A 24,475-nucleotide genomic window follows, 5' to 3' on the forward strand; every position below is an offset into this window, starting at 1 on the left:
TCTGGGTCCAAATATAAGTGTTTCTAAATTCTAGTCTTCGTTAACTCATGCAATAAATATATATTAAATAACTACTATGTGCTATTACATGCTAAGCACTCTGCTAGTCACTGGGGATGGAACAATAAACAAAGCCAAAGTAGTGCCTTCATTCAGCAAGCTTAAGGTCTTCTATCTTGCAGTGTCATGATCATAACTCACTGCAGCCTCAAACTTCTGGGCACAAGAAATCTTCCTGCCTCAGCCTGCAGTAGCTAGGATTACATGCTTTTTTTTTTTTTTTTTTTTGACAGAGTCTGGCTCCGTCGCCCAGGCTGGAGTGCAGTAGCGTGATCTTGGTCACTACAAGCTCCGCCTCCCGGATTCACACCATTCTCCTACCTCAGCCTCCAAAGCAGCTGGGACTACAGGCGCCTGCCACCACACGTGGCTAATTTCTTGTATTTTTAGTAGAGACAGAGTTTCACCATGTCAGCCAGGATGATCTCGATCTCCTGACCTCGTGATCCGCCTGCCTCAGCCTCCCGAAGGGTCTTTTTTTTTTTTTTTTAATGTTTCTGTATTTTTTGTAGACGTGGGGTTCTCACTATGTTGCCCAGGCTCCTGGCCTCAAGCAATCCTCCTGCCTTGTCTTCCCAAAGTGTTGGTATTGTTGGCATGAGCCACCATGCCTGGTTGGGATTTTTCTTATGATTATGAAAAAGGTAGAGAAATGACACTTCTGTAATAAACAGCAAAGATATGACTATGTACAAAACACAAATTTTAAAGGTACTTGAAAAGTAGTCCCAAAATCTAACTTAGTGATTTTGTTGTTTTATCATGCACAAAATATCAAAAACAGAAGTATTTTAATTAAATAAAAACACATTAACTTTTCCTTCTTCTATGACTTCTCCCTAATTAGATAGTTACTGCAACTGACTAAAGGGACCAGCAATAGCTTATGGGTGAGTAGGTAAATAAGGAGTACTTCAAACCCAACTTTTCACAAGCAAAGGAATGATTATATACAACGTTAAGTAAAATCACAGGAAAAAAATTAAATATATAGAAAGACATCCCCGTCTAAAAAGCAGCCTGAATCAAAAATACAAATGGGAAAGAATGATGTATGTTCTGTCAACAGTAGTCCACATTGGCTATAGCCTAATGCCTGTTTTGAAAAATTATGGGGGAAGATAGTAAGAAATAGTCTGTGGCCAGATTTTTAGAAAGCCTTCAATATCAGGCTAAGTAATTTGGAATTTGTCAATTAGGAAATGGAGAATCTCAGAATGCCTTTGTATGCCGGAATGACACCAATAAAGAGATATTTTTAAAACACAGTTCTAGTAACAATATCAAGAAAAGTGATAAAAGCTTAAAGGAAGAGAGGCTAGTTCAAAGCTTAATGCAATGAAGTAATAAAGATTTCAACTAAGGTAAGCTGCAGGAAGTAGGTATTTCGCCTAACCTTTCTCATGCTATTCAACTATCTGCCTTTTGACTGTGAAAACAAAGGTAAATTAGGTTTCACACTTACAGAATTAATGAAAAATAATTTTTAACTGCTGACCTATTAATTAGTGAGTTTTAGAAATAATTATAATAGAAGCAATGCCACAACTGAAATAGCATCATGTCAATATGTAATTACATGCCAATTACTTTTGTTACTGATGAACCCTGAAATTCAAAAAAGTGACAGTTCCACATTACCATCGGTAATTTTAATACCTTGAGACATAAAAATACAGTTTAAAAAGTTATTATTTTACTTTAATTTCAGTTACAATACCTGTTTTCAATTATGAGGTAGTGAAAGATAGCTGCAGTTTCTTTAGGCTGGATGTGTATAAGAGGTAACAAAGCTACTATTACATGACTGAGAAGGGAGCCCAGACAAGCATGATCCAGGCAACGAACAAAGCAGTCCCAAGCTCTATGTGAAAAAACAAATAGAAATGAAGTCCAATTAGTTTTATTATTTGTAAAGCTCTATCAATTAGTTATTAGTTGAAGACACACGATATATACAAACAATAGATTAAAAGGCAGCTTTACAGCAAAGATCAGTGCTATATATTCAAATAAAGTGATATCCAAATTATATGAAGTCAAAAAAGCAAGGGGAAAAACAGTGTTTGGGGCAGAATTAATACCAAAAAAAAAAGTGTGTGTGTGCATTTGCTTATTCTTTTACAAAGAGTGGATACACAAAAATGAATAAAAATAGATATCCGTAGAGGTCAAAACTGGAATCTAGATTTCTGACTATAATTTGTTACACAGATTTGAATTTGGGACTATGCAAATGTTTTATATAATTTTTAAATTAAATAAAATAGAGGGGAAAAGCAACCCTTAAAAATTTTAAACAAACTGAAACAAGTGAACATAACTAAATATTAAGTTGGTAGCACATGCACACAGAAAATAATTACTTCACATGATTTTAAAACATATTCTGACTATACATCTCTAACAGGATATATTTTATTGACAAAAAGAGCCTCCAAGAAGCTTAAACTGCACTCAGCAGTCTTACTGTTTGTAGTAATATTGAAATTGTCATTTTAAAGACATATATATGTATACAGAAAGAAAAATTACATAAATGTATAATATAAGTCATTAGGAACAAAGACAGAATAACCGGAAAGAAATATAATGTAAAACAAGAGTTAAGTCAAAACTATGTGATCTTTATTGTATTGGAAATATACATATATATATATATACATATAAACTCAAAATCTTTTTCTCTTTATAAAAATTTTCTAGTAGCTATATTCACTTAAGACTTAGAAGCAATGACAGTAGGCCCAATGAGTGCCTATACTGGGAATTAATCTGGGCTCAAAGGAACCCAAGCTAGGGTTCCTTGAAGAAATCGCTAATTTTAAGTCAGGGGCAGGAAATGTTCAAGATGAGCCCGGGTCATCTTGTCATGCCTAAAAGCAGAAAATCTATAAGAGATTAATGGAGGTCATATCAAAACTCATAGATGCCAACTTGAAAGGATTTCTACTTGCTTAAGATGGGACAATTTCAGCAATAAAAAAGGCTAGTGATTTTAATGGATAAAATTAATCAAACTTATAAAAATCTATGTAATCAAAATGATATTATAAAAGAAGAAAAACTTCACTGGAGGTTGCTACAGCACAAACCTATATTCCTAAATTGATTAACTAAAAGGAAATATTCAAGTAATTATGAACTGCTTTTCCTACATGAACTACAGTTGTTTTGTTTTTAAAGACAAGGTCCTGCTATGTTGCCCAAGCTAGACTCAAACTCAAGTGATCCTTCTGCCTCACCTTCCTAAGCAGCTGGGACTACAGATACGTACAATCATGCCCGGCTAGGCAAATCTTATGAGGAATTTTAAGAGTAATCCCACCTAGTAAATACAGAAGGAATAATAAAATTAGAAAATCACTATTTTATCAACTGTAATGAAATAATGGACTTAGGCAATGATCATTAATTAATGCTAAAATCATCAGATGAAAGATTAATGAGGAATTTTATAATAAAGGGATTCAGGTTGGATAAAACCTACTGTCTAATCTTACCACTACTAAAAGTGGACAACTAGATGTTATTATGTGGCTCATACTGTGCCACAAGAGAAGCACAAAGCCTCACCTATGAGGCATGTTATAATAATAAATTGAACCTAAATCTAATCCAGCATCTATATCTAGGTGCCCATTTATAGAAAAAATAGGGATGAAAGAAAAGATAGAGGGAAAAGTTAAATTAGCTATTCGTCAAATCCCACATCCTAAAATCTTAACAGCCTAAAATAAGTAAAATGTGTGGGTAGGGAATTTAAGGGATGAGGTTGTTTACAAGAGGCACTTAAGGAGCCAGGCAACCAAATACATGTACGTAAACTTCATTTACGTCTAACTCAAGAAACAATGATACATACAAACATCTCTGGGAAATGGCATCTACAACATGATATACAATATCTTTGGGAAAAACACCTTTGAGACAACTGGAGGAAATGTGAATAAGGACTGAGTTTTAGATTAGATATTTCTATTAATCCTGCTAAGTATAACAATTCATGAAGGTTATTTTTTAGATGCCCTCATCCATTAGATACATCTAAAGTATTTACAAGTACAATGATGTGATTCTTGGATATTCTGTAATATACCCCAACTAACAATCAAAAAGGTAGAAGCGGATTAGAAAAAACTAGCAATGTTGATAACTGCCAAGGTTGGGAAACAGGTATTGAGGTTCATTGATAACTCTTCTATTTCCCAGTATGTTAAAAGACTTTCATGGTAAAATGTTTTAAAAGAAGTAAATATGTTCTGTTTTCAATACAAATAGTCTTTCTATTTGTATTGAAATAGACTATTTCAATACAAATAGTCTTTATTTATTACTTGAACCCAATTTCCTTCAAAGAGATAAGAATTCAAGTTAGTGCTACTGGAAAATGCAAAAAAAAAAAAATAATAATAATAATAATTAACTCAGGCAGTCATTTACCTGCAACACAATTCAGGAAATTCATCCTTGAATCGAAGGCCAGTTCTCAGTGTGGTCATCATCTTCACCCTCACAGAACTGACATGTTTGGGTCCCATTAACTTCATCAAAGACATCAAACTGTTCAAGGCCTATAGAGTTAAGTAGTGCTTCAGAGTAAAGCTTACAAACATGCTGCCAGAAGCAGATGAGCCCTAAGGACAAGTGCTTCCCATCCAATATCAGGGGCCATCTATTCTCAGATAACACAAAAGATCGAATCAATGTTGGCCAGTTTGTTTCGTCCAATTGCTTATGTCTTATGTGGGAATTATAAATGTGAAAAATACAAGTTGAGTTCTTTTTTGTTTTGTTTTTTCCCTTGAAGGTGATTTGTTATTTTGGCCCAATATTTGTCTAGAATAGTAAAATTTCTAATGTATTAAAGGTATAATGCATATTGTTTAATTTCTTTCATATCTATCCCAAACTGCCATATGCATACATAAAACAAGCTGAATTAAAATCATTTTAATTTGAGACCATATAAAAATTTTTGAAGTAAATGGAATACTTCATAGTGATCAATAGTTAAGGAAATTTTTGTCCTAATGATATTAAATTCAAGATGTCCTGAATTTAGCAAATAATTAATGATATACTCAGAAAATGAAACACATGAAAAACACAGAACCAGACCTGTTACCAGCAGCTCCAGTTTATAATGAAGGGGTAAAGAAACTCTCTGGTTGACTTTATATGCCAAAACATGCAAGCTCTTTATGGTTTACAAGACAAACTCTAGTTTTCTTAGATTCAAGGTGATTCTCTCACTTAGGATAGCAATTGGAGAAATAACAAGAAAGCAGCCATGTAGATAGAATAGTAGTTGGTTGGGGGATTAAATTTACTAGTTGACACCAAAAGAACAGGCATTGGTTGCTGAAATTTGCAGAGTTTAATATGGTATCATATGTCTTTCTTGACTCCTTAAGATTATTAAAAAAAAAGAGGAAGGGAGTAGTATACACTGAAATAAAAGCTTCCATTCATAGGTGTTTTTTGTTTGTTTGTTTGTTTTTATTGTAATCTTACGGACTGCAGAGGTGGAAAGCAACAGAAAGGGAAATTCTATCAATATCTAAAATTTTACTCCAATCTTTAGGACAAAAATTTCCAATGGTGGCCAACTATTGCAGCAGTCATAATGAAACTTCATTGTGGCACAAGCATTTAAACATAAAGTTGCTTTACATTATAATAACCTAAGATTTCTGGTGTTCAAAAACACTATGGGCCATGACCCACACTAGATCAATCTAAACCAAGGAGACTCAATGATGCAACTTTTGTTTGAGTTTTCAGTGATTGCTAGTCTCTTTCTTCAAATGCTGGACTAGATGTTGTGATGACGTGAGCTTGAAGCCATTGAGGTCATTACCTGGCTCTTAAGTACAGAGCCAATCCAGGTGAATCTGAGCCAAAAGACTGACTCTGAGAAATTTTTTGAGTCCAAAATCAAGTTATGCCCAAAGCTACATTATCCTTACGCTTTTAGTAACACAGCCACAAATTCCTTTTAGTCACTTTGGGTTGGGTGTTCTATCCCTCCTAAACTAAAGAAATGAAACGAATACAATTCCAATTTTTAAGATTCCCAAAAAGCTTATATAAGTTCTTCAGCAATAGAGAATGTCATGTTTGATTATTTCTCATCTTTGAATGTTTGTAGCTAGATGCAGAATTTATCTATATTCTATATGAATTCTATCTTAGCACTTTGGAACTCAACTATCACCACTTACCATTTTCTTATCTTCAATGCCAACACTAGAGCTCAGTAACTGCATGTTAAAAAAAGCCAAAATGCCCAACAATTTGGGTTGTAAATAATCAGCCTAAGAAATAAAAACAGATAATATGTAAGCTTTATACAGATTGAATTTCTTAAGTTGACATTTTAATTATTTAATTAATGTCATTTATATTTTACTTAACTAGATTAGCATATTGGAAATAAAGACTTGGTGAATTAAGTTTCTCCAAAAACATATATCTTCACACGTAGTATTTAAAGAAACTAATGAAATGATTTATAGTCACCTTGAAAAAATATGATTAAACGTATAGTACAAGGAGAAAATGGTAAGTTTTTTAATCATGGAGTGAGCTGGGGTGGGATCCTCAGGATCTGATTCATTTCAGGATGTGGAGTGGAGAGGAAAAGAAGAAAGAAAAGAATAGAGAAAGGAAAGGGACTGTCCTTATTCTATGACATTTAGAGCTAAGGTAGAAAAGTACGATTAAGGAAAGGGTATCCCACCAGAAAAATGATCTAACATAGGGGATAATATCCCCAGAAGTAATAGGGGAAAAGAGGCACAAGACTATGGGCATCAAAAGTTGCAGGCTAGATATCATCATCCATGACACTTTAGGTTTCCTGAAGTAAACAGAATTCCTTTCTTAGTTCCTTCCTTCCTTCCTTCTTTCCTTCCTTTCCTTCCTTCTTCCCTCCCTTCCTCTCCCTCCCTCCCTCCCTCCCTCCGTCCGTCCCTTCCTTCCTCCCCTCTTCCCTTCCTTCCTCCCTCCTTCCCTTCCTCCCTCCTTCTCTTCCATTCCTCCTTCATTTGCTTCCTTCCTCTCTCTTTCTTCTTCCTCTTTTTCTTAAACAGGGTTCTTTCCTTCATTCCTTCCTTTCTCCCTCCCTCCTTCTTTTTCTTTCTTTCCTAGAGTTTTTCTTTTTTCTTAGAGTTCCTTCCTTCCTTCCTACTTCTTTCTTTCCTCCTTTGTCTTTTTTTTTTCTCTTCTCTTCTTTTCTTCCTCTCTCGATCTCCCTCTCTCGCGACAGGGTCTCGGTCACCTAGGCTGAAGCGCGTGGCACAATCACAACTCACTGCAGCCTCAACCTCCTAGACTCAACCAATCCTCCCAGCTCAGCCTCCTGAGTCCCTGTAACTACAGGCATGCACCACCATGCCCAGCTAATTTTTTGCATTTTTTGTAGAGATGGGGTTTCGCCATGTTGCCCAGGCTGGTCTCAAACTCCTGGGCTCAAGCCATCCTCCTGCTTTGGCCTCCCAGAGTGCTGGGATTACAGGTATAAGCCACTGCTCAGCTGAGTTAATACTTTCTTAAGAGACGGTCCTGGAGGAGAGGGCATGGGCTTTAAGTCAGCCAAATCTAGGTTTGAATCTTAATTTTGACACTTCCTAATGTGTGATCATCTATAAGTTACTTAATTCTTCCAAGTCTGTAAAATGTGAACAATAAAACCACCTACTGCATAGAGCTGTTGTAAAGGCTAAATAAGATACTATTTATTGGCCAGGTGCGGTGGCTCACCCCTATAATCCTAGCAATTTGGGAGGCTGAGGCAAGTGGATTACATGAGCTCAGGAGTTTGAGATCAGCCTGGGTAACATGGCGTTTCTACAAAAAAATTAGCCAGACATGGTGGCACACACCTGTGGTCCCAGCTACTCAGGAGGCTGAGGTGGGAAGATCGCTTAAGCGCCAGAGGCAGAGGTTGCAGTGAGCTGAGATTGTGCCACTGCAGTCCAGCCTGGATGACAGAGCAAAACCCTGCTTCCAAAAAAAAAAAAGATATCATTCACTAAGGACTTAGTATATGGTTAAGTATTAAATCAATTTGTTCATATTATTACAAACTGAGAATGTGACCACTCTGTAAATAATATTCTTCTGTTTCATGTCTTTATGTACAGACAGAAGGAGCCAAAAAAAAAAAAAAAAAAAAAGAGCTGGGAATGAGTAGCAACTAAAGCATTTTGAACTCTATAAGAAAGTTGCACTGCTTGATGTTGAGGCATCTGATTTAGGTATCTTCAGGTTCCATGCATTACCAAGAAAAGGGTAGGAGGGTGTGTGCTACCATATAATAGAGAGGAGTGAGGTATCCTACAAGTCTCTCCAGATTAGATGTCAGGATAAATCTTTATCTTGCCTAGCACCGGAAATCATCTGGTGTTTAATGCCTAAAATTGCATTTTGTTCTGCAAACTTCTGATTTAGATTGAGAGTCAACTTTGGCATAGTAAGCCACAATTCACTAATTGTATGGTTCCAGCCTATATTGCTTAAATAAAAAGCAGATAAGGATCACATAATCTATGTTAACATTCCAATATTAAACTTCTTGCACTCAAACAATTATTTGACTTTATCTATCTACCAATATATTATCTATCACCAAATACTTATTACATATGCCTAGAATCCTGTGCTGGGTACAGGTGTACAAGATAAGCAAAGTCATTCTCTCTCATTAGCTTACATGGTAGACTAGTATGAACGGAAGACACTAAATAAGTAAGTATGTAAACAAAGTTGTGATAATGCTATAAGAAAATAAACACGATCCTGTGATAGACAAGAAATGTGGTAAGGGAGTTGAGACAGGGTATTTGGGAAACTCTTGAAATCTAAAGAATGAGAAAGATCCAGGATATTATTCCAAGTAGACAGACCATCCTAGGTCTCAAAGCAGGAAAAACTTTGGCATGTTTAAGAAACACAAAGGAAACCATGTTGAAATACAGGGAGAAAGGAAGAAATAGGTTGTACCATGTGAGAGTAGAAAGGTAGGCAGATCATGCATGGCCTTACAGATTTTATTTTATGTTAAAGGCAATGAAAATCATAGAAGGAATTTAATCAGGGGAATGATATGAGTTTGTAAAAAGAGCACTCCAAAGGCTGTATAAATAATTAATTGTAGAGAGGGAAGAATGAAAGGACAGAATCATTAGGAGGCGTTCACAGTTGTCCCAAGAAAGATGATGGTTATTTGTGTAAGGGTGGTGGTGGCAGAAATGAAAAAGATATATTTTGGAAAGACTTGATAGCATTTGCCCATTGTTTGATTATAAAAGGATAAAGGAAATGGAGGGCTCACAAATGCTTCTCAGGTTTTGACTCATGCAACTAGGTAGATGGTACCATTACTGAGATGGGAAAGAATGGGAGAAAAACAGGTTAGAAAGGGAAAATAAAGATGTCTAATGAACATATTATATTTGGAATTGTTTGAGATGCCTATAAGACATGAGAGTAGAGATGATGAAAAGGTGAATATCTGTTTGCCATCCTCTCTCATCCTCAGGTCTATTCTTTGCCGCCTTCTGCCCTTCTCCGTACCTGGGACACTGACCAGACCGCATTACTTAGGATCCCTTGCCCTCTGGCTTTCCACTGAATTCAGTCAGCAGGAAATACCACTAGAACAGAGGGTAGGAGGACAGAGTATGGTTTTCATATTTCCTGCTCTGTGGTTTGAGGTAGTTCTGGCAGTGGCTACATTCCTCTACAATGAGAGGACTCCCCTCATGGTTCTGGCTCTCAATCAGGTTCTAGTAACACTATTTCTTCCCCTTTCCCAGAACTAAGTGGGGGGATTAAGTTTTCTGCTGTTTATAGTACCTGGGTTCCTTAACATTCCTTGCTGGTTCCCTTAACCTTGCCACGTCACTAAAAGTGGCCCCTTTGTTAAACTATTTCTGTGTAAATGTTTGTGTGTATGCCATCTGTATCCTCCCAGAAACTAACCTATATAAACCAAGCTCAGGGGCAGTCTGGACTGAAATTTCAACTAAAAATTCCCAAAATATAACTCATATTAAAGAAAAAGATCAAAGAAGATCATTAAAGGAGAGAATGATGACTGAAGAAAAACAGCCAGTTACATAGTCCTGAGTTATTCTAACATTTAGAGGATAAAGTAGATAGTTTACAGGGAAAAAGCCAGTAAAGAAGCCTAAACATGAGTGAACAGTGAAGCAAAAAAGAAAAATCAAGACAATGTGGTATCACAGATGCCACGTAGGAAAGGATGGCCAATTGTATTGAATGATACTGAAAGGTTGAATAAGATAGGACAGAGAAGTGACTATGAGATTTAATAGCCAAGAAGACTGTTGGTGATCCTGAAAAAACGAATTTCATAGAATAGTGAGAAAAGAGCCAGACTAGAATGGGAAATGAGAAACCAGAGATAAAAATCTCTCTTAATGAACTGATGCCTAGCATTCCATTATTGGAACGGCAAGCTTGTGGAAGTTATTTATATCCTACTGCTCAAGGTCATCACCAAGGTCTGATTTTTCACAAAAAAAAAATTTGCAACCTCTGGCATAAATGGGTTAAAATATTTTGCCAATAGTCCTTTAAGTCTCTTACAGGAATGAAGGCAGTTGAAAGAAAAAATAATAATTCAATTCTGAGGATTTATATATTTTTTTAAGATAAACAGTAAAGTGATTTCAAATACAAATTTATGGTAGAGAAAGATTTAAAATAGAGAACGTATTTCCTAACTTCCCTTCTATCCAACAATGGATTAAACTACAGTTAGAATTGAAAAGTTTCATTTGTTGAGCTAAGGAAAGAGTAGTTGGAGGGGCAGGGTGAGAGGAGAGCTACAAACATATTCTAATATACACGTAATTTAAAAGTAGTAAAGAAAAATAAACTTCAACATTTTTATTCCGTGAAAAAATAAAATCTACTCAAAACACTTAAAAGTCTACATTTTCCAACGCTAATATATGTTGTTAATAGCCTAAATATGTAAATATGTAAACAAAGTTGTGATAATGCTGTAAGAAAATAAACATGATCTTGTGTTCATGATCTTGTGCATGTGACCATGCAATTTCAATCAACCTTTTCAAAATAAAAATACCAACTTAAAATTTAAACAAATTGCTAGCAGCCAGAAAATGATCAAAAATACGGTTTCTTCAATTTCATAATTAAGCTGCAAAGGGAAGAAAAACAAACAAGAAAACCTCATAGAACATATTCCTTACCATCAGTTCAGGTGATATGATATCTCTTGGGCCCTGATACGGATCATCACTGGATGCAAATGAGGCAAGTATTGACAAACCATTGAAAACCTGTTGATAGTGTTCTCCAATACGCAGCAATAATTCATTATGCAATCCTTGGAAATCTTGTCTCAACAGGCTCCCCAGTTCAATTTCTGTTTCATTCTAACCCAAAGACATGTTTTAAAAAAAGGTTTTTTCTTCATACTAACATCCTGGAAATAAGTATACTGATTTTAACATGCTATTAGTACATCAGGAGCTCTAGACCAGATGACAGGATTTACTAATGGTATTAAGAAAAGGCATTGGAAAAGATTCTAATCTTATTCTATCCTGGTAGGTCTCCCATGGATTATATTTAATGAAGTGAAGTGATCCAACTTTATATAGAAATAAAATATTAAAAAGCAAGTCCTAGTTTTCTCTAAGGTCTTATAATATCATCAACTCATTACTGGGGACACATAACCCTGGCAGGAAATGTAGTATAGTGGCTTATAGCAGTCTTTCTGTTCAGATTGTTTTAGTTTAAATTCTAGCTGTCATTTATCAGATATGCTGACTTGGATAAGTTACCTAATCTAACCTCTCTCTGCCTTAGTTCCTTATCCATGAAACAAAACCAAAAATAGTACCTTTGGCTGGGTGCGTTGGTTCACACCTGTAATTCCAGCACTTTGGGAGGCCAAGGCAGGTGGATCACCTGTGGCCAGTAGTTGGAGATCAGCCTGGCCAACATGGCAAAACCCCACCTCTACTAAAAATACAAAAATCAGCTAGGCCTGGTGGCAGACAACTGTAATCCCAGCTACTCAGGAGGCTGAGGCAGGAGAATCGCTTGAACCCAGGAGGTGGAGGTTGCAGTGAGCTGAGATTGCGCCACTGCACTCTAGCCTGGGCAACAGAGCAAAACTCCATCACAAAATAAATAAATAAAATATGAATAGGACCTTTATCTCATTGGGTAATTGTGAGGATTACATGAAATGATCCATATCAATTGTTTAGCTCAATTTCTGACATGTAGTAAATACTCCATAAACACTTATTATTATCATTCTATCTCTGCAATATACAGTTGTATTATACTTTCTCAAGATGAATAAATATATTTGATATTCACTAACTCTCATGTGGAAAGAGATGTGCTGTTGGCATATACTATGAAACAAATGAAGTAAATTAACATCAGAGAAAACAGTAACGTTATATGCATATTTCTCATAGTTTTTCTGTTCCCATGTAGTTTTATTCCTGAGAGATATTTTGTTAATATGACACCAAAAAAAGCAGCACAGGTTATAATTTTAAACGTAAAACCTACCAAAAAACTGGACCAAATTGTAATCAGAACACCAAGTAACTAAACTAAACACAGACATTATACTGCATTTGAAGGTGATTGCCTCTTCCTATGTACATAATTAAGTGTGTATCATCAGTCAACTTATAACTCCAATCAACTGAAAAGTCCTATAATGAAATAGGCTGAGAACCTCTCCTATAAAAGGATGTCTATCATATCCCATTACGGTGAAATGATCAAAGAAAACAAAAGGAGAATTCTATTTAATATAGTCTCAGGACAAAGATTATTTAACAACACTTAAACTTACATTCTTCTAGGACAGGCTATAATTTACTCACCCTCCTTCCTAGAAGAATGTTACATCTTTCCTATAATGCTAATTTATATAAAAAAGTAAAATATATAGAAATATTCAATTACCTTCAGATAATGAAGGGCACGTTCTAATTCATCTTTGGAACAAGAACAGACCAAATGAGAAAAAATATATTTGAAGTTGTTTATTAAAATCTCTCTACGATTGACATTTAATTGTTTTCCTAAAGTTCGAATGAGAGCAGAAGCTGCAGGGCTTGCTTTGGCAGCAAGATCGGGTAGTAGAACTTGTAATGTCCTCTGAAAAAGAATGCAACAATTACCAAAAAGTACATTTGTCTGGCTGAAAAAAATATTCACATAAGCTATGTGCAAAAATATTTTTAAATGCCACACATATTTGGAGTCCATGTAGGACTTGTATTTGAATTCAGATTTACCATTTATTCACTCAAATAATATTTACTGGGCAATTTGCTATGATTCAGGCACTGCACATAGCAGTAAACAAAATAGGCAAGGTACCTGATGGCACAGATCTTACATTGTAAAAAGGTAGAGAAACAGACAATAAATAAGCAAATGGAAAGGTAAAAAAGATAATTTTTCAGGAGTATGTGTTAAAATATACTCATGCTCTGAGGTAGAAATTACAAGTCTAATGTATTACTTGAACTTGTATTTAAAGAATAAGCAAGAGTAACCATAAATGCAATTTTTAAAGACATTTTTTAAGAGTTGATGTTGAAACATATATAAAAAAATCTTTTAACACACACACCATCCCAATACTGCAACAATTCATTTTTGTCTATTCCTTTAAGACGTTTTTAATAAAATATATACAAAATCCAAAGATAAGAGAAATGGACTTGCATTTATTCATTCTACATGTACTTATTACATGTCAGTTACTATCCTAAGCACACATGTCAGTTACTATCCTAAGCACTGGAGATGTGATAGTGAACAAGAGCCAAGTTCTGCCCTCAGAGACACTTATATGGTACTTCTACTTTACCTTTCAACTTAATATTAACATTATAAGATTGTTGTAATAGTATAAGGTAGTTTCCTCAATGTTATAATAATTTATGATGTTAATGGTTACATAATATCCACCTACCTAAAATTAAGACATTTCGTTTCTACTCAGAGTTTTGCTTTTGTTTTCTTTTGCTACTTGGATAATGTTATAATAAATATCTTTGCTTTTCGATTCCCAGAGTAGAATGAGTGAATGAAAATGTATGAATGTCTTTGTGGTCCTCCCCACATACTAACATATTTCCTTCCAGTATTTGACCAATTTATAAGCAATTTATGTTTGCTAAACTATAGTAATGCTGTAGGGAAATATTCTGCATGAACTGCTATTATAATTTATTAATTAAGAGTAACAATAAACTTTGCCTTTGTGAAAAGGTTAAAAGATAATCTATTTTATCATTTGTAAACCTCAGTACCAATTTCTTTTTTTTTTTTTCTAAACTGAAGTGGTAGAACATTTTTTTTCTGAACCCAATGACTTTTCAAAGGCTTCCTAAACCACTCCATACTATAAAATATGTCATAGTAGATCATTTATACCACTACAATTTTATACTTTATTATTCCAACGCCTTACGAGTAGAAATGATCATATTAGACTTCAAATTACCAATGGAAAAAATCATAGCACCAAAGACATAAGGGCTCAAATAGCTAACTGAATTGATTAGCATTATTCAATTAGTATTAACTTTTCAGGACAGCTAACCATAAAGAGCAATGACTCAAATCCATTTAAACTTAAGTTTTACAGTGTAAGCAATAATCTAGTATCAAAGTCAAAATCTAGAACGGCATGAACAAAATACTGAATTGCAAACCTCAAGTGAACTATATGTTGCAACTTACAGTAAGAAAACGATTAAGATCAGGAAAGTCGAAAACGTTGGCAATTTCAGACAAGGTATTTAAAGCCATTTCTCTTTGGTGAGCCACATCTTGTTTTCGCATGTCAGCATTCTGGCATGGAGTACTCGGAAGTGCTGTCATCTGACTAGAGTGAAGGGATTCTACCAAAAACTAGAGCAAAAACCATTTTATTGTTAGTTTTCACACAAAGAAGAAATTTTAACTAATACTTTTTAAGCTACCATAGAGGGCAGTATCAAATAGTATTCTACATTATCTGAATTGGTTCATTCAATTTTTATAACAACCTTAATGAGGCAGAGTATGTCACAACCTGCCTTTTACAGATGACATAATCAGGCCTAGTTAAAAAACTTGAATATCATGCTAAGGATTATACCACAAATCAGTATTTTAGCATAACCTAACTTTTCAGCCATTAATTGAATATATTTAAAACAAAGTGTCATATAACATAGTATCAAGGCGTAAAAGAGTTTACTATCACTAAAAAGGGTATACATCATTATAAGATGATTTTCTTCCTCTCCCATTTATAACCTGTATCTTCAGACCAATATCCTAAAATATAAAAATGGCAAGATTTCAGTTCTATTAAATAAACTAAATACATCCTTTTTAACAATTATTTATTTTTTTTCTTTTAGACAGAGTCTCGCTCTGTCACCCAGGCTGGAACACAGTGGTGCGATCTCGGCTCACTGTAACGGCCACCTCCTGGGTTCAGGCGATTCTTCTGCCTCAGCCTCCTGAGTAGCTGGGATTACAGGTGCTCATCCCCATGCCTGGTTAATTTTTGTATTTTTAGTAGAGATGGGGTTTCACCATGCTAGCCAGGCTAGTCTCAAACTCCTGACCTCAGGTGATTCGCCCACCTTGGCCTCCCATAGTGCTGAGAATTCAGGAAATGAGTCACCACGTCCAGTCTTAACAATAATTTTTTAAAGCAAGCACAATGCTTTCTTTTTAAAACCAGGCACAGTGGCTCATGACAGTAATCCCAGCACTTGCAGAGGCAGAGGTGGGAGGATCATTTGAGGCCAGGAGTTAAAGAGCAGCCTGGGCAAAATACAGCTGCTCTCTCTAAAACCCCATCTCTATAAATAAATAAATAAATAAATAAATAAATAAATAAATAAATAGATAAATAGCTAGGTGTGGTGGCGCACACCAGTAGACCCAGCTACTCAGGAGGCTAAAGTGGGAAGATCTCTAAGCCCAGGAGTTAGAGGCTTCAATGAGTTATGATCACGCCACTCCATGATCACTGTATGTTGCCTGGACAACAGAGTAAAACTTGGTCTCTAAGAAATATTTAAAATAAAAAATAAAATAAAACTTTTAAAAAGCAAATGGAACAGATTAGATAACTCAGAAATTCGATGACACATCTACAACCATCCAATCTTTGATTAACCTGATGAAAACAAGCAACAGGGAAAGGATTCTCTATTTAATAAATGGTTTGGAGAACTGACTAGCCATATGCAGAAAATTGAAACTGGACCGCTTCCTCATACCATATACAAAAATTAACTCAAGATGGATTAAAGACTTAAATGTGAAACTCAAAACTATAAAAATCCTACAAGAAAATCTAGGCAATCCCTCAGGATATAGGCACAGACAAAGATTCCATCACAAAAATGCCAAAAGCAATTTCAATAAAAGCAAAAATTGACAAATAGGATCTATTTAAACTCAAGAGCTTCTGCACAGTAAAATAAACTATCATCAGAGTGGACAGACAACTTACAGAATGGGAGAAAATCTCTGCAATCTATTCATCTGACAGAGGTCTAATATGCAGAGTCTACAAAGAACTTAAACAAATGTACATGAAAAAAACAACCCCATTAAAAAGTAGGCAAAGGACATAAACAGACTCTTCTCCAAAGAAGACATACATGCAGCCAGCCAACGAACATGAAAAAAAACTCAACATCACTGGTCAAAACTACAATGAGATACCATCTCACGCCAGTCAGTATGGCTATTATTAAAAAGTCAAAAAACAGACACTGGCAAGGTTTCAGAGAAAAAGGAATGCTTTTATACTGTTGGCGGGAGTGTAAATTAGTTAAACCATTGTGGAAGACAGTGTGGCAATTCCTCAAAGACCCAGAGGCAGAAATACCATTTGACCCAGCAATCCCGCTACTGGGTATATATCCAAAGGAACATAAATCATTCTGTAATAAAGATACATGCACATGTAGGTTCACTGCAGCACCATTTACAATAGTAAAGTTGGCCAGGTGCCTTGGCTCATGCCTGTAATCCTAGCATTTTGGGAGGCTGAGACAGGTGGATTGCTTGAGGTTAGGAGTTCGAGACCAACCTGGCCAACATGGTGACACCTCATCTCTACTAAAAATACAAAAATTAGCCAGGCGTGGTGGCAGGCACCTATAATACCAGTTACTAGGGAGGCTGAGGCAGGAGAATCCCTTGAACCTGGGAGGTGAAGGTTGCATTGAACTGAGATTGTATCATTGCACTGCAGCCTGGACAACAGAGCAAAATTCCATCTCAAAAAAAAAAAAAAAAAAAAAAAGCAAAATCATGGAGTTAACCTAAATGTCCATCAATGATAGACTGGATAAAGAAAATGTGGTACATATATACCATGGAATACTATACAGCCACAAAAAGGAACAAGATCATGTCCTTTGCAGGGACATTAATGGAATTGGAAGCCATTATCCTCAGCAAACTAACACAGGAACAGAAAACCAAACACAACACGTTCTCACTTATAAGTAGGAGCTGAATGATGAGAACACATGGACACATTGAGGGAACAACACACACTGGGACCTGTCAGGGGGGTGGAGGAAGGGAGAGTATCACAAATAATAGCTAATGGATGCTGGGCTTATACCTAGGTGATGAGATGACCTGTGCAGCAAACCTCCATGGCACATGTTTACCTATGTAGCAAACCTGTACACACGTAATACACCCCTGAACTTAAAATAAAAGTGAAGAAAAAAGAAAAGCAAGCAAAATAAAACATATATAAATATTCTTCTTTTTTGTAACTCTTAAAAAGTACCGCTGTTGCCTATAATCAAGACAAATGCTCACTCTTACCTGACAAATGGGTTTCTTATACTGGCTGAAAAAATTTTGCAGTTTAACACTTTTAGCTGCAACCAGAGCTCTAATTTCTGTGTATGCTGCTCCAGAGACAGATGCTGACTTGGATAACAAACAATGCAATAAGTGCAAGAGTGCAAAAGGTACCAAATCTCCTTTTGCGGCCCTAAAATTAAAAACAACATACATATGAATACACACACACACACACACACACACACACACACACACACACTTATCTCCAATATCCCAGAAACAAATGGAAATCTAAGAAAACATTCATGTTGACTCACATTTTGTCTATAATTTCACAAATATCATATCACCATTTTTAACAGCAAGCAAATAAAAAACGAGAATGGCCAAAATAAATAAGGAAGAATACAAATGCTGCCAAGTATACCTTCCAATATCCCCTGTTGTAAGAATCAAGGTATCCTTCAGCTCATAATCTCTTGATATTTGGGCATGTGTATATGCTTCCTTCATTCTTAAGACAAAAAGCTAGAACAATAAAATCAACTGGTTAAAGAAATTTTTAGAGCTAGGCTGAAGTAATCTAACTGTTAAGAACAAAAATTATCAACCTCCTTTATAAATCCATCTTCAGAGTCCAAGGATTCCAATATATGCTTGATATTTCCACTAAAAGCCACTCTAACATCTTTGTCTGGATCTTCCATTAAATTTAATAAAGTTCCAAGAACTGCTTTTACATCTGTTTCATCTTCTCTAAAATCAAGATGCTTACAAAGATGATGCAGATTATCTATGAAAGCTGAAGGACAAGAGTATACAATACCTAATTTAACATTAAATGTCAAGGTTGTACTGTAAAAATATTGCCAACAAATAATATGCCACAAAGAATCCTAAGTTCTCTTACAATGTTAATGTTTCATATTTAAGTATGTATAGCACACAAAATCTTAGGAAATTAAAATGAATACTTAGAAATCAAAATTTACTTTATATTTAATAAATGTCACATAGGAGAGAGGGTCTTGCTCTGTCACCCAGGCTAGAGTGCAGTGGCACGATCACAGCTCACTGCAGCATGCAGCCCTGACCTCCCTGGTTCAAGGGATCCTCCCACTTCAGCCTCCCAAGTAGCTGGGACCACAGGTATGCACCACCATGCCTGGCTAATTTTTGTATTTTTTGTAGAGATAGGGCTTCATCATGTTGCCCAGACTGGTCTCGAACACCTGAGCTCAGGCAATCCACCTGTTTTGGCTCTCCCGAAGTGCCGGGGTTAAAGGAGCGAACCACTGCACTTAGCCTGTAAATAATTTAAATCTAAAATAATTTCCAGAATTGTTACAAAATAACAAGTCTCTTTCAGATTTTGTAGACCATTATATGTTACCAAGATAGGCTTAAAAACACATTGCAGGCCAGGAGTGATGGCTCATACCTGTAATCCCAACACTTGGGGAGGCCAAGGTGGGAGGATCACTTGAATCTAGGAGTTCAAGACTAGCCTGGGCAACAAAGTGAGATCCCTCTCTACAAAAAATTTAAAAATCAGCTGGGTGTAGTGGCACATACTATGCTCCCAGCTACTCAAGAGGCTGAGGTGGGAGGAGGTCAAGGCTGCAGGCTGCAGTGAGCCGTGACCATGCCACTGCACTCCAGCCTGGGTGACAGAGCAAGACCCTGTCTCTTAAAAAAAAAAAGAAAGAAAGAAAGGCCAGGCATGGTGGCTCATGCCTGTAATCCCAGTAATTTGGGAGGCCAGGGCAGGTGGATCACCTGAGGTAAGGGGTTGGAGACCAGCCTGACCAACATGGTGAAACCCCATCTCTACTAAAAATGCAAAAATTTGCCCGGCATGGTGGTACGCGCCTGTAATCCCAGCTACTCCGGAGGCTGAGGCAAGAGAATTGCCTGAACCCAGGAGGTGGAGGTTGCAGTGAGCCAAGATCGCGCCATTGTACTCCAGCCTGGGCAACAAGAGTAAAACTCCGTCTCAGAAAAAGGAGAAAAAAAAAAAAGAAAAGAAAAGAAAAGCACATTTCTAAGGGGGATCTTAGCTTTATTGTTAACCTTACATTACAAGATTTAGGGAGTACTTTCTATTGCTTTGAAAACTTGAGAACAAGTTTCAACTTACTACCTAAACAAATGGATCTTCTAAGTATTTGTATAAATCTCATGCTTCGTAAAAACTTATACTCCATTACCACTGGAAAGTGGCCAAGAAGATACACTCTATAGTCCTCAGCTGGGCAAAGTAATCTATTTGAAGTTCTCAAAGTCCAATGTGTCCAACAGGGGACACATTAAGAAGGTCTCTGGTATCACTAAAGAAGATATAGAATATTGAATCTTACAATATTGAAACGACCATAGGTATGCCCCATTTAGGCTGTCAAATCACAAAAGTATTCGAAAAAATCCCAAAATCACCTCTCCTATAGGTTCTGTGATGTGATCTAATACCAGTTATCTCATTTATAACTAATCAATACTGAGCGCTGAATCTATAAAGCAAGTAACTTCCTGTAATTTTTCAAGGCTTCAGCCTAATTCTTTTACTGATTTGAAAAGCAGGGTTTAAATAGGTTTTAAAATATTAAATAAGTCATAATCACTCACCAAGTTTTACTGCACTAGGTGTTTTCTTTTTTAGTAGGAAAAGGAATGGCTTGCAAACAGACGCTTTTAGTTGAGAAGATGAACATTCATGTTGAGAAGTGGCTTTCAAGTTCCTACAGAAGAGGTCCACATGTTCATGTTCAGAGAAAGGTTCTGTTAAAGAGCTTGTCAGATAAAACATGCCATGAAGGGTACAGACAAGTTGACCAAGTATAGAAGCAAATTCTTTCTTGATAATGTCAGAATCATCTTTGACTTTATCTCTGGGGAAAAAAAAAGAAAAAGTACTAAACTTTCTTGCCTCATTTTGTGGTCTAAATAGTCTTGCTTAATTTGGGACAAAAGTACTGGTAAAACAAAGCCTAGAAGGAAAAAATGTTAAATTCTAAAACTAAAAGCAACATTTGCTTTACATATTCAACAATAAACATAACCCTGCATATATAGCCAGAGAATTATGATCTTTCCAATAGAGTGATATATTCAAATTAAAATCTTAGTACATACATTAGAATCTTGGGAACTCTGTTACAAGAATTCTGCTGCTGCAATAAGATAAAAAATCCACTAACACAACTAGCCCGGATTACTTCATGGGAGCTCTGCAGGGCCCAGTTGTAAACTGCTGTTCTCCATTCAAGGAATATTCTTCTTGGAAACAGAGTCAGAAGAAACACACATCGTGACTGTGCCTGTGGTGCTGAAAAAATTAAGTCTGTTAAACATGATTTCTACTAATGTTAATTTTATGTATACACATATACATATGTAACATTTGTGTATATATAAAAAAAGTCAAGTAACATTTAAAATACATTTAATACCTAATTTAATTAAAAGCTCCTTTTCAGAAAATAAAGTGCACTGAAAAAGGTCTATACACAACCTTACTAAATAATCAAGGAAATGCAAATTGAAAATCATACCTACCAGATAAGAAAAAGAAAAAAGTTTTATAACTCCATGACATTTTTTATTTTCTAGATAGCAAAAATTTTAAAGTCAGCTAAGTGTCAGTGAGGATGTGGAACTCATACTCTGCTAACAGGAGTGTAAACTGGCATATCTTTGGAGAACAATACAGCAGAATAGAGGTGAAGATGTGCAAACTCTATAACCCAACAATACTACTCTTACGTAGGTAAAAACGTTAAAAAGTGCTTCTCAAACTTTAATATGGATATGAATCACCTATCTTGTTAAAATGTAGATTCTGATTCAGTAGGTCTGGGTGGAGCATAAGATTCTCCATTTCTTTATTTTATTTTATTTTTTTTTAAATGTGCTCTCTCAGCAGAATCAAAGATGCTCCATTTCTAACAAGTCCCTAAATGGTGGCGATGCTACTGGTCTGTGGACCATACTTTTCAAACAGCAAGGCCTTAGAATGACTAAAGAATCATTTATAAAAATATTCATTTAAATGTTGCATGTAATTGTGAAAAGTTGGAAACAACGTGATTGTCCACCAATAGGAGGTCTGATAGTGTCTATCCATACATTTGGCTACTATTTGGAAGTTTAAATAAAAACTAGAGTTACCCATATCACCAAGGATAAGTCTCATAAAGATAATGTTGACCAACAAAATGTAAGCTGTAAGAAGCAAAACAATTTCTTTTATTATTTACAAATAAACACATATATAGTAAAAGTAATAGAACATTCAACAGAACAATCAACACCAAATTCACAACAGTAGTAATCTCTGGGGGAAAAAAATGAGGGGAATGAAATCATAGAGGAACAAAGGGCTTCCATCATATCTCTAATATTTTTATTTCCTTTTTAAAAAAAATTTCATGAAGAGAGGGAAGGGTGAAGAGAAATTGACTTTAAAGGGCTATGATGTTTTTATTTCTTTTTTCTTTTTTTTGAGACAGAGTCTCACTCTGTTGCCCAGGCTGGAGTGCAGTGGCGCAATCTTGGCTCACTGAAACCTCTGCCTCCTGGATTCAAGAGATTCTTGTATCTCAGCCTCCCTAGTAGCTAGGACTACAGGCACAAGCCACCATGCCTGGCTAATTTTTGTATTTTTAGAAGAGATGAGGTTTTGCCATGTTGGCCAGGCTGGGCTCAAGCTCCTGACCTCAAGTGATCCACATACCTTGGCCTCCCAAAGTGTTGGGATTACAGGCGTGAGCCACCGTGCCTGGCCTAATGTTTTTGTTTCTTAAACTGAGAAGTTGGTATAAGAATTTTTGGTATATTGTTCTTCTTTTTAAAATATTTCTCAAATACTTCCTAATCTTATTAAATGAAGATAATGACACGTGAGGATACATTGCAAATGTTTTACAAAAAGAAAGGAAATGGGATATGTGGGTCAGGATTTTATGTGTTACTTTTTATATATCTAACCCCTTTCTGAATTATTAAAAATATAACTGCTCTTTTAATTATTGAAAAAAATTTAAATAAGTCTTAGAAGTCCTATATAGAGGTGAGTTAAAACAAACCACACAAAGCCGGGCATGATGGCTCACGCCTGTAATCCTAGCACTTTAGAAGGTTGAGGCAAGTGGATCACTTGAGGTCAGGAGTTCGAAACCAGCCTGGCCAACATGGTGAAACCCCACCTCTACTAAAAATACAAAAATTATCTGGGTGTGGTGGTGCACACCTGTAATCCCAGCTACTCAGGAGGCTGAGGTAGGAAAATTTGCAGCAAGCCAAGATTGCGCCACTGCACTCCAGCAAGGATGACAGAGTAAGACTGTGTCTCAAAAATAAATAAATAAATAAAACAAACCACACACAAACATATTCTTGTGAGCACTTACAATAGCTATCTGAAATCCTATGGCTTAATGTTAGAAGATTAGTGGCAAATGTGGTTAACTTTAAACTGCCATCATCAGAATGGGAATAAATCCATGGAAGTGAGAGCATTCCACATAAATCTTCCAGGATATGATCTTCAAATGAACTGTTTACTACAGAAGCACAAAATAAGTCATTAATTATAATTTTTCCTTAATCATATCTCTTTTAAACAAAAATAAAGACATTTGAAATACCAAATACTGTTATAATGATCATTCGATAAGAAGAAAATTCTTAACACAGAGATCCATAAATGATGGTCTGAGGTCTGTGAACCCAAAGAAATTAAATGTGACTTTATAAAAACATGTATCTGTGCCTTTTTTAAAGAAGAACCACAGCATTCCTCAAACTCCCAAATCAAAAAACTTTAAAGTTATAAATAATTTCTATTGACTAAAGAATCAAAATATTACGCACATAAACTGGCAACTCAGAAATTGACAAATTTAATAGAACTGAAATCAAGAACAAACTTCTGGGTATTCCATGCACTTAGGCTTCAGGCAAAAAAGAAAGCGTATTTCTATACTGATTATCTTTAAAGGTTATTCTGATCTATTGCTTATTTGTACTCACCTTGCATATAAATCAAAGCATCATAAATTTTCACCACCTTATCAATGGTTGCCTCCAGGTCTGGTTTCTGAACAGTTTCTAACAAACTTCTACAGCTCTTAAGCACTTTTGTGTAAAAATCCAATGACATCCAAGTTATCACTACAGAAGGTTTCTTCTTGGATTTGTGTTGACAGTCCTTGAAAGTAGGGCTGCAGTAAGTACATTTTATTAAAGACATTGGAATTAAGACGAATTTTGTTATAGTCAAACGTAAAATTGTAGTAAAGCCAAAAGAAATTGTGAGTACAAAATTTACAACAATTTAAATATGCAAATCAAGTAATCATTATTTTAAATTTAATCTATTTATGTCAGCTTAAATCACCCTTAGGATTTGGGAACTAAAATTACTTTGGGAGGCTGACATGGGAGGATCACTTGAGCCCAGGAGTTTGAGAACAGCCAGGACAATACAGGGAAACCCATCTCTACAAAAAAAATTTTT

At 35.7% G+C, this 24,475-nt stretch overlaps 1 protein-coding gene across 8 annotated transcripts in view; it reads right to left on the reverse strand.

Annotated features, from left to right (window-relative positions):
* The window catches only part of ATR (ATR checkpoint kinase), a 120,796-nt gene that overhangs the window by 77,787 nt on the left and 18,534 nt on the right, over nucleotides 1-24,475 (reverse strand). For 5 of the 8 annotated variants that reach the window (XR_012430768.1, XM_005545995.5, XM_005545994.5 and 2 more), the window contains exons 7-19: nucleotides 23,989-24,179; nucleotides 23,367-23,519; nucleotides 21,091-21,283; nucleotides 20,584-20,846; nucleotides 18,570-18,760; nucleotides 18,386-18,486; nucleotides 17,977-18,148; nucleotides 14,860-15,030; nucleotides 13,066-13,260; nucleotides 11,313-11,498; nucleotides 6,288-6,380; nucleotides 4,504-4,634; nucleotides 1,781-1,924 (exon numbers count right to left, since the gene is read on the reverse strand). Coding sequence is in view for 7 of the 8 variants with exons in the window: in XM_005545995.5 (XP_005546052.3) it covers nucleotides 1,781-1,924; nucleotides 4,504-4,634; nucleotides 6,288-6,380; nucleotides 11,313-11,498; nucleotides 13,066-13,260; nucleotides 14,860-15,030; nucleotides 17,977-18,148; nucleotides 18,386-18,486; nucleotides 18,570-18,760; nucleotides 20,584-20,846; nucleotides 21,091-21,283; nucleotides 23,367-23,519; nucleotides 23,989-24,179 (2,184 nt within the window). In the remaining variant the exon portion in view is untranslated. The remainder of the gene's footprint in view (nucleotides 1-1,780; nucleotides 1,925-4,503; nucleotides 4,635-6,287; nucleotides 6,381-11,312; nucleotides 11,499-13,065; nucleotides 13,261-14,859; nucleotides 15,031-17,976; nucleotides 18,149-18,385; nucleotides 18,487-18,569; nucleotides 18,761-20,583; nucleotides 20,847-21,090; nucleotides 21,284-23,366; nucleotides 23,520-23,988; nucleotides 24,180-24,475) is intronic. The other 3 variants (XM_065540059.2, XM_074031215.1, XM_045386839.3) reach the window with 3 other exon arrangements.

Source organism: Macaca fascicularis, chromosome 2 (assembly GCF_037993035.2).
Source record: "Macaca fascicularis isolate 582-1 chromosome 2, T2T-MFA8v1.1".
NCBI lineage: Eukaryota > Metazoa > Chordata > Mammalia > Primates > Cercopithecidae > Macaca > Macaca fascicularis.